The following is a 10785-nucleotide window of genomic DNA, read 5'->3' on the forward strand; positions in this document are numbered from 1 at the left end:
GCATCTGGATCATTGTTTGTCACTTAAATGTTGTTTAAAACCATTTTGGGTACATACAATGAGATAAACAACATATCTGAAGATATGTAGTGTCTTTGATATACAAAAAAAGAAGTTTCTTTTTTGTATATCAAAGACACTAAATATCTTCAGATGTGTTGTTTATCTCATTGTATGTACCCAAAATGGTTTTAAACAACATTTAAGTGACAAACAATGATACAGATGCCTGTGGTGCCAAACACCTGTGCAATGTTATTTCAAAATCGCAATTTACAAAAACAGTCCGAAAGAATGATATATACACAGATGGTCATGTACACAGGTTTTAGATTGTGAATGACTTTTTGCTGCAATGTGCAAGGCCAACAGAGAAAAGCATGCTCAACCCAGAAGGGGTCGACTCGTCTTTTATATACATATATTCTCCATCCACACGGAGACCTGGTTATGCAAATTTGCATATATAATTAAGTAAATCAACATACTACGAACGAAGTTCTGCCTACAGGGGAACGTTACAAAGCTTTGTTATATTACATACACAATGAAAAGAAATGAACAGTTTCGGTACTCTTATAGTAAATCAAAACAGTCCGTCCAATTGGATTAAATTATGGGTACGTCTTCGGTCAAATTGTGGAACACTATCGCACAAGTGCATTAACTCTTGAACAAATTGGCTCAAATAAATAAAACTGCAAAAGTTGTTTGCTCACCAAACACCCAAATTGCTATGAAATTAAAATTATACTTAATTCAGTTCAAGGTCCATAACTCTTGAAAAAAATAGCCACAACTAATGCAAGAATGCATCAAGCCCAGGTACACTTCATGATGATCATATGTACCAAGTTTCAGAACAATACTTCTGTGGAAGAATTTCACTGAACATTTTTTTTTGCAACAGACCAAACAGTATGGTGATATCAAAACACCATCCTTCACATTTTGTTTGTGGTTGTTATCTAAGTTGGAGACTGACCTGAAAACTTTGAGCGCCATCCAAGAAAATGGCAATTCTAAACATACAGGACGGTAGGGCCATCCTAGGTTTAAAAATAATTGCATAATTACCAATATAGTTTTTCAGTTCTTAGTCCAAACATGCATTAAGCATTTGTAGCTTTAAATAAGCTGCCTGTATTATAGAATTCAGCATGTTGTTCTAAGTTTCTATGATATATTTAAAAGCACTGCTTAAAGGGACTAGTACACAGATTTTCTGTTGGCATATTTTCATGAACAAAGACCAAACAGCAACTGCCAGATACTCATTTCAACCAAATGTAAAAAATCCAGACCTAAAATAATAAAATTTTCAATAGGGTTAATTACTTCAGCAAAATAGAGCATCTTTTGTCATATTTTCCATTTTCCAATAACTATCAAAATTAGAGCTAATTTGAACATTTGCAGATGTTTTATCACTGCTTCAAGCTTTTGTTTACATTTTACACAAAATAAAAATAATCAATGTCTGACCCTAAAAAACGTGCTGGAGTTACTTTAATGTAAGCATTTAAGCTAATGTATTATGTATCACAAATTGTAAATCAAATGTACTTTAACCTGAATAATCATCAATTTGTACCCTCCTGCATTTCCATACTATGTTACAGAGACATATGGGTGCATTGTGTTTACACATTTGTTATCAATATTATTGATATAAACCCATACTCAATCAACAAAAATAAGGCAATATTAAAGTGGTTATTGTTTTATTTGCTCATTATGATCTTCATTTCAATCCACATCATACATGTACATATGTATATCAAATATTGGCACTATTTGAATTACATGTACTTTCAAAACAAAATCATTTTTGTATTTCATAAATACAATGTATTAGAAAAATATTATATTATGAGGAATTATAAATTAAGAAAAAAAGGATATATACTTCAAGTTATAACAGCACAATACTTTTGCAATGGCAATCTTGCTGGTAGTAAAACTCCGTGGAGATCTTATGCCAAAAAGCATTGCTGCCAAGTTTTGTGAAGATTGGAGAAGAAACGTCTATAAAGTACGTAAGTTAGAGAGCATATATTAAAGTCTTATGCCGGGGATGGAGGTATTGATGACTGACAAGATGATCCCTGTGTTTGCCATGCAACACAAGCCACACAAAAATCAGAAGATTGAAAAGGAATATGAAAACAGCTGTAACAATAAATGCTTATTTGACAAACATCATGAATATGATTAACAAATACACACTAATTTGGGACCACTCTTGTATGTCTTAATGGTACTTCACGTAGACACACAAACATTAGAATATGTACAAAGTAATTTAACTACTCAGTAGCTAATTACTAGAATATCATAACAACTGTATCGATTAGAGATTAATACCTCCTTGGATTTATATTTGTATCTGTCCAAGCTTGTCTTGCATAACAAGATAACAGGCCAATTGTTCAGAACTTTTGTTTAAGTTAACAACAATGTTGACATCATCATTGTTAATTTTCAAATCTTTGCAGCTCTGAAAGATTTATTGATTCATTGATGACCTGCGGTATGTTTAACAAGATATGAGACAACTGTGTCAGCTGGTCTTGTTTTCATTTAAATACATGGGCATATCATTAAATATTTCATGTTAAAAAGTTCACAATGCCGTTGATAAAAGTGTTAACTTTAACAAAGTTCTGAAGAATGGGCCCATTATGTCATACTTTTGCAAACATTAATGTTTTCCCTCTCATCGCTGTGACTTCAAAACATGTCCGACACAAATGTTCATCATATCATACTTTCTCATACACTTCAAATCTGAACTTGATTCCATTTTCCCCTTGTAGATCTGTTGATACATTCTCTGGACTGAAAGTGAAGAATCAATTGCACTTATAAGCATAGTCATTACTTAAAAATATTTTCAATATTACTAAATAAAATATTTTGTTCACCATATACCATGTATCTTTAAAAGGATGATGTCAGATCTGAGCTAAAAATAAGTTGATTGCAATGCAAGCATACACATATACATGGGCATCAAAAGTTTCTAAAAGAAACAGCATGGGTAACTCCTAATAAATTTAGCAAAATGGATTGATTCACAATGGCCATGTATTCACTATAAGTATTGCATCAAAAATCTGATCAAGTTCATAAAGTCATTCTTTTTTGTTTGAGTTAAATTTGTTTTTCATTGAAAACAACAACAATGCCTTCCAGTTTAAAAAATGTTGTAGTCAATAAAAGGGATATTTGAGAAATTGTTCAATCTTTAGTTTGAAGTCAATGCTATCTAAGACTTCTAACTTTCCATACATACTTGGGTATTTTAGAGAACGCTGAACTGTCAATCTCAGGTAGGAAGGTATCACAGTCAAAGTCTGCCAACACTCTCGTCAGATACAGCCGGCAAGGATATGGGCCCGTCATTGACTCCTGCAGGAATAAATTCAACAATCATTGACTCCAGAAGAAATAATCATTTACGGTACCTATGAAGAAATAATCTTTGACTCATGAAGAAATAATAATTGCCTCATGAAGAAATAATCATTGGCTCATGAAGGAATAATCATTGGCTCATGAAGAAATAATCATTTACGGTACTCATGAAGAAATAATCATTGACTCATGAAGGAATAATCATTGGCTCATGAAGGAATAATCATTGGCTCATGAAGAAATAATCATTGACTCCAGAAGAAATATTGACTCCAGAAGAAATAATCATTGACTCCAGAAGAAATAATCATTGACTCGAGAAGAAATATTGACTCGAGAAGAAATAATCATTGACTTCTGCAGAAATATTCATTGAATCCAGAAGAAATAGTCATTGAGTTCTGCAGAAATAATAGTTAACTCGAGAAGAAATTATCATTGACTCATAAAGAAATAATAGTTAACTCGAGAAGATATAATCATTGACTCGAGAAGAAATAATCATTGACTCATGAAGAAATAATAGTTAACTCGAGAAGAAATAATCATTGACTCCAGAAGAAATAATCATTGAGTTCTGGAGAAATAATCATATTCCTGCAGATATAATAGTTAACTATAAAAGTTTTTATTTCCAAGTCCAACAGTTTAATATCGTCAAAATTACATACAACGAAAGCATCTGTTTGTGTGATTATAATAAATAAAAGAGCTTTGATGGTGAAATACCAGCAATGTTGAGCCTGAATAGAATAGATATGATGAAACAGTTTTATAAAAGGTTAAAGAATCAAAGATCGAGGTGTTTTTATGAATATTGAACTGATATTGTTTTAATGACATTGGTCTTTGCCTGAGAATAAAATTTTTGGAAACTTGATGGCTATGCTTTAAAGGGATGTTAAACCAACATGACCTAAATGTGACCTTGACCTTTGACCCAACAATATGGTTTGATATGCTGTCTTTGCATGGTGAACATTTGTGCCAAGTTATTTAAAACTAGACGCCAAATGGCAACATGTCCAGTCCGCTGAGACAGTCTTTGACACAGACATAATGCTCTTCCATGAATTGCAACACAGAATAACATGGTTTTGAACAATACATGTACCTGGGAAACTACGCCTCAGCATGGTAAACCTATAAAGATTTTTTTTTGAAAATCATGTAATGCACAGTAGATACAGCCAGGATAAGGCTAAGTCAAGATCTGTCCTATCAGCAGTACTCATTTTGACATTTAACCTCCAAGTGTTGACCTTGATGTTTGAGATACAGACCTGGGTCTTTATGCGGGAAATGCCACCTCATCATGGTGAACATTTTTGGCATTTTTTTTTTAAATCGTATGATGCATGGTCAAGATAAATTGTACAGACTGGACAAGAATCAAATCAATCTTTGACTTCAAACCAGGACCTTTGAGGTACAGACCTGAGTCTTGTGTGGGACATGCCACCTCAACATGGTACACCTTAATGGCAAGGTTTTTTGAAAAGTCTACACCACCTCATCACCTTAAGAGTGACCATTACCTCCGTTGAACTGAAATGAGTCTTCAATGCAGGACGACAGCTTCTCATGGTTAACATTTGTGCCATGATGTTATTTTAAAATCCCCAAATGAATGCCAAGGGTTCAGTCCAGACAAGCCAAATACATTTTTTCCCCAATAACTTGTGAATTTGACCTTTGACAAAGGCTATTTACATAGCACTAAGCTTAGCACTAGGCCAGCACAAGTAGCCCCTGATCACCATTATTTGACATAAGTTACTTCTATAAAAGGAGGTGCAGAAGAATTAAGACTGAAATAATGGCAAACCTTGTATACAGAGCTGCCCCCTATCACATGAACATCTTCCACTCTGTCCACCAGTTCTGTTCCAGTGATGAGAGATATGGCCTCTGGGAGGCTCCTTGCCAAGAAAACACCCTCTGGCACATCTCTGTATAAGATGATAATGTTCAATAAAATTACATGTCAAATATTCCCTAATCTGTAAGGAGTGAAAAGTGAACATTTTCCATTCTGTCCATAAGTTCTTGTCCAGAAATAAGATATGGTCTCTTTGAGGCTCCATGCCAAGAACATACCCTCTACCTAATCTCTGTACAAAATTATAATGTTGAACAAAAATTATGTCAAATATTATCCTGTGTAAAAGGAGCGAATAATGAAAGTTTTCCACTCTATCCTCAAGTTCTAGTCCAGTGATGAGAAAAAGGGCCTGCCAAGTAAACACCCACCCGCACATCCTTTGAAGTTTAGCTCGATCTCTGCTTCATTAATTGAGAAATTATGGTCTTAAAGACTTGTATAACTAGCTTGTAAGCTAAGTAAGAATAATGTCAGCCTCTCTTCAACAATGTCGTGGATTCTATCTTCACATGTGGAACATTTTCTTGGCCCATTAAAGTGACACTCTCATTCAAAATCAGTACATACACATGTATAACAAACATAATATTTTAGTGATAAACCTTTAACGTTTGACTAAATAATGCATTTACTGAAAATATTAATTACTGATAACAAGTTTATAAACGTGTATTTAACAGCTGAAAACGCAAAAGTTTTAAATGATTGATAAATGCGAAAAGATTTACTGTGTTCTACTATTGTCTCAAAAAGATAGCAATACCGTGTTTTCTGCACCACTCTTTCAAATTAAACACAGTATCCTTCATAAGAACTGTTGTTTTCAACATTTATTAATCCTTTTTGGTAAATTAAAACAAGTTTATAAAATATGGTAAATCTTATTTCGGAGTAATTGTGCATCTTTAAAACAGACACTAGGCAGTAATTCATATCATCTTACAGCTGTTTTCAGTTGACAATATCAAGCTCAAATAATTTACCAAGAGAATAAACTAAGATTCTTACTTCATCTCCCTACTCAAGATGATATTGATACGATTTCTGAGTGGGCGAAACTTCTCTGGAATGGACTGCCATGTTCGTCGACCCATTATAACTGCATTCTGCTTGTCTGGAAATAAACAATATCATTCATATATGTTTGAAAGGAAAAGGCCAGTATAACATTGATTCCAAAGATGCTCATCCATTTAGATTTCAAAGGTGGCAGAAGGGTGTATTTTACATATTAAAAACATATGTTGTGGTATGTTTAAATTTCTCTGATTTTTAACTTTTTTCGCAAAAGACAAAATTTCATCAAATTAAAAAATGTTGAGGCAGTACTTTAAGACACTTGGGGTGTGGTTGAGAAAAATTTAAACATGTTTTAATGTATTAAATTTAAGTTGTTTTTAAATCAGGTATGTGATTAACCTGGCAGCTGAAGGGCTGGAACCATTTCAGCAAGGGGTTATCAGGATGTCCAGCACTTTTTGGCAAGAAATAAGGGCTAATTTCAGGGATAAAAAATTTTTTTTAGGGCTAATTAAGGGCTAAAATTAGGAATTTAAGGGCTAAATATGGTGGTTGTAAACATCATAATGGACTTACCTCAACAAATTTAACAAGAAATAAACTCACATACTATAAGTACAGGAATGACATACACCAGGGTTCCATTGTCTCAGCTGTTAATTGCCTCTAGCCTTTATAGTTAAATCTTTGCCACAACAAGCACAAGGTCACAACCAATAAACAAGCCTGACATGGATCCACTGGTCATCTGCCAGAATGAATAAGAACTTAAACTACATTTAAAGACACATTCAACATGAAAATCAAATAGTGAGTGTATTAGTTTGTATTTTCAAAATTGTTAAGGCAATTAAAGAAGAAAACTGAAAAAAGTAGGAATTGACATAAAAAATAAAGGCTTTTCTGGAATTCCCTTTGAATTTTGAGTTTTATTAGGAATTTTAGCAAAACTGAAAAAAATAGGAATTTTAGGGCCGCTGGACAGCCTGGGTTATGGCGCACATTAACATCCCATTGTGTGTCAAAGGGGTGAAGTACCCTACTGCAGAAGCAAAACTTGCTTTTAAGAAGCAAACTGGTGTGTCAATGCTAAGACAAATAAAATAACAACCAAAGCAGTTAAAATATAATAACATTTTTTTCATGTTTTTGTTCCATCCACAGACAAATCACACCCCTGTGTAATGTGGGTATATTTTTTCTATTTAGAGTAATATCAGATTATAATTTTTTGAATGAAGGTTGAACTGCATGGTACATGCATGATGAAAATTATGACAAAAAAATATCATTTTTAATTGATTTTTCAAAAATCTGAAATGCGATTTTACCAGGACTGGATGTTTTCATTGTGATCGCCTTGAAGAAATCCATGTCTTTCCTGTAACAGATAAAAAAAAAATACAATAAAGCAAAAATATCCCCTTCAGCATCTTATAGTCCTATAATGGTGTTACTAAAAAAACTTGTAAGTGTGCCCAGTGTGTGGCTCACACTCAGTAGGATTAAAAATCTTGACCTCTGGGGCACAAGTATGGTGTTCTGACTGAGTTAGTTAGGCGACTAGTCCCTACCCACAGACACTAAATTCCTTTCTACATTTACCCTTTAGACCGATCCAGGCACTCCTGCTGTTTACTCCTGAAACCAGTAAACTTGGGAGGAAAAGTGCAAAAGACGAGGAGCTCATGACTCATGATTTAATAATCATTGCCCAAGATTTACGATCGTCTATGAAGATTTATAAAAAAAACTTGGGCGATACTATTTCCCGGTCTCACACCATATTATCCAGTCTCCTAATTCCAATCCCATCTTCCGAATGATTTGTGTGAACATTATGAGTGTATTTGTTTTAATATTATTTGTTTCATTTTCATGTTCCTAAACATTACTTTTGCCAACTTTTATGTGTGTATTTGTTTTGTTATCATTTATTTTTTGTTTCAATTTCATGTGCTTTCTTATCATTAATTTTTTTATAGTGCTTCACTTTTGTCTGCTTCACTGTACATATTAGTTTACCTAACATTTATTTGTGTATTTACTTAATTATCATTTATTATTATTATAAATTTGACTGACAATTTCATGTTTTTATGATTGTGTTCATTTAATGACCTTATTTATAACATTTTGAACCACCTATTATCTATAATTGTCCAGTTTGTCACATCTTTAATAGGTGTAATTCGCACATAAACATTACCCTATTAAAGAAGTGCCCCACTACCAGTAGGCGAGTAGTTCTTGGACACTTTTAGAGGTTTTAAGTATCCTTATTTTAAAAGATATATGATATTCCAATGTTAATAACAAACTTCAGCTCTTCTTCTGTTGAAAATTTGCAAAATCAAGTGAAATTAAACAACTAAAGTCCATTCTCATAGGCTTCGAATGTGGTGCAAAAAAGGGGTTAAATTTTAGTTCGACAGAAGTAGTCCTCGTACACTCCCTTAAATGATCAACAAAACCGGGAAACATGCACTGAAGTGATTTTTTTATATAAAATATTTAAAAGTGGAATTTTCAAACCAGTATTTTTATTATTTTTCATTAAAAACTAATCTAATTGTACATATATTGCATATAACATGAAGCTCATAAAAATGAAATAAATGGTATCTATTTTTAGCACATGTATGTGTAATGTAAACGCTCGACTTAACATGAATATTTTCGTAAATGCAGAAATGCAGAAGTCAAAAAAGGAAGTTTACCGAACAAATCGTTTAACCTAACTGTTGCCTGTATTTTAAGTTGTGCTTTTTGCGCATGCGCACTACAATTGTGATTCCCAGCGGAGGTAAAATGTGATTTTGTAAACAACTGGAAACTTTGGGAATTAAACGTCGTATAATCATTACCTAATGAAAAGATTAGGTACCTGCTGAAACTTTTCAAACACCTGATTGATTTAAATCAGGTGCTTGATATTTAACTTCCAAAATGAGGCGATAATCGCGAGTGTCTGAGAATTACTAGTGTCCGAGAACTACTCGTCTACTGGTATATAGGGCTGTGTATCGTCACTCAACTCACGATACGATACGTATCACGATACGGAGTATGCGATTCACGATATATCACGATACGCTTACATATATATTTTCTTTATGTAGGACTTTAATGTTTGCCTTTTTTGTCAATTGTTGAGTATATCCTTACCAAAACTATATTTTTAATGTTTTTATTAGTTTGTAAATTGTTGTAAATATTTTAATTCGGTCAGACACAATTAACAAATAACTGGTTTAATGTCTGAATTTGCAAAACAAAAGTTCTCCCAAGCTTTGGACTTACATTTTGCCGGCGCATTTCTATAGGGTTTCTCTTTACTACCGGTGGTATTTTCTGCCGCCATTCTTGACTTTGCAGACGACTGAAAACTGTCAAAACAGGGGAAAGCCACTTCAGCCGCATTTTCGCATACAGCTAGCTTGCAGAAATCAGTTTTTTTTTTACAACTTTTGTAAATCAAATTTAAAAAATAAAATTAAATTGCAATTTTTTTAATATTTGATTTCTATTTTTTATTTTAGTTTGAAAAATAAACACGGTGTTGGTAAGTAAGATAACTAGTTGTTACGTATTTTGCTTGCTCTACCTGCTGTTTGCGAAAATGCGGCTGAAGTGGCTTTTGCTGTTTCGACAGTTAAAAATGAAAGTTAACAAATTGACGTGTTCGTGCAAAGATTTTTGGAAAGTGTTTTAAGCATACAAATCTTAACTCAAGGTAACGAATCTAATGATACGCAATACACATGATTTTTCACAATGCGATATGATACAGTATATCGTCGGGTACCGAATCGCGATTTCACAATGCACCAATGAATCGTTACAGCCCTACTGGTATACAATATATAGGTGGTTCACTTGGGTAACCAAATGGTTAACTTAGTCAGTGGTTCACTTGGGTAATGGTTCACTTCGTCCTGCACACGTTAAAACTATCAAAGGAATAGTTTGTCAGTAACACTCGAAGAGGAGTTGACATTAAACAGAGATTAATATGTCGCGAAATCATGTGATAACAGCTTAATAGTGAAAATTCAAGTAAAATATCAGATGCTATGTACAATCTAAGCAAATATTGATAAATAACCTTAAGTTCCATGGTAGCTTTCCATTGATGCCGATGCCATTGTTGTTGCATGCAGCAACGACTAGATTTAATTTTGGTGTTGACATTTTTGATTTCCCGGATTTTTTTTTCTTCCTAAAGGTCAATAAGCACTAACATTTCGAGGTGTTAGAAAAATGCTCTCCCACGCAGCGCTACTTCCCTTTATCAGGGAGTAGAATTGTTATTGGTCCAAGGCTTTATTAACAAAAGTAGAATATCATATGCCGACGAGATCTTAACTTCAAATCCAAATGAATTCTGGCAAAAGATAAAAGCTTAGGGCCAAGAAAAGATAATTCCATACCAATCGAAAAAGTCGATAACGACGGAA

At 33.4% G+C, this 10785-nt stretch overlaps 1 protein-coding gene across 1 annotated transcript; it reads right to left on the bottom strand.

Annotated features, from left to right (window-relative positions):
• Positions 1-1707: 1707 nt before the first annotated feature.
• Positions 1708-10557, bottom strand: LOC128235454 (dihydrofolate reductase-like). The gene is made up of 6 exons (XM_052950279.1): positions 10434-10557; positions 7657-7706; positions 6314-6419; positions 5249-5372; positions 3299-3414; positions 1708-2841 (listed from the first exon to the last, which is right to left on the bottom strand). Exons 1-6 carry the CDS (start codon positions 10517-10519, stop codon positions 2766-2768), a joined length of 558 nt encoding a protein of 185 aa, XP_052806239.1. The 5' UTR covers positions 10520-10557; the 3' UTR covers positions 1708-2765.
• Positions 10558-10785: the final 228 nt, after the last annotated feature.

Source organism: Mya arenaria, chromosome 1, assembly GCF_026914265.1.
Source record: "Mya arenaria isolate MELC-2E11 chromosome 1, ASM2691426v1".
NCBI classification, from domain to species: domain Eukaryota; kingdom Metazoa; phylum Mollusca; class Bivalvia; order Myida; family Myidae; genus Mya; species Mya arenaria.

Coding starts and splice junctions, on each gene's coding strand:
- LOC128235454 (XM_052950279.1), bottom strand. CDS start 10,519: ATGTCAACACCAAAATTAAATCTAGTCGTTGCTGCATGCAACAACAAT. Junction 5,373..6,313: donor ATCTTGAGTAGGGAGATGAA/GTAAGAATCTTA, acceptor CATCTTATACAG/AGATGTGCCAGAGGGTGTTT. Junction 2,842..3,298: donor GCGTTCTCTAAAATACCCAA/GTATGTATGGAA, acceptor CTTCACTTTCAG/TCCAGAGAATGTATCAACAG.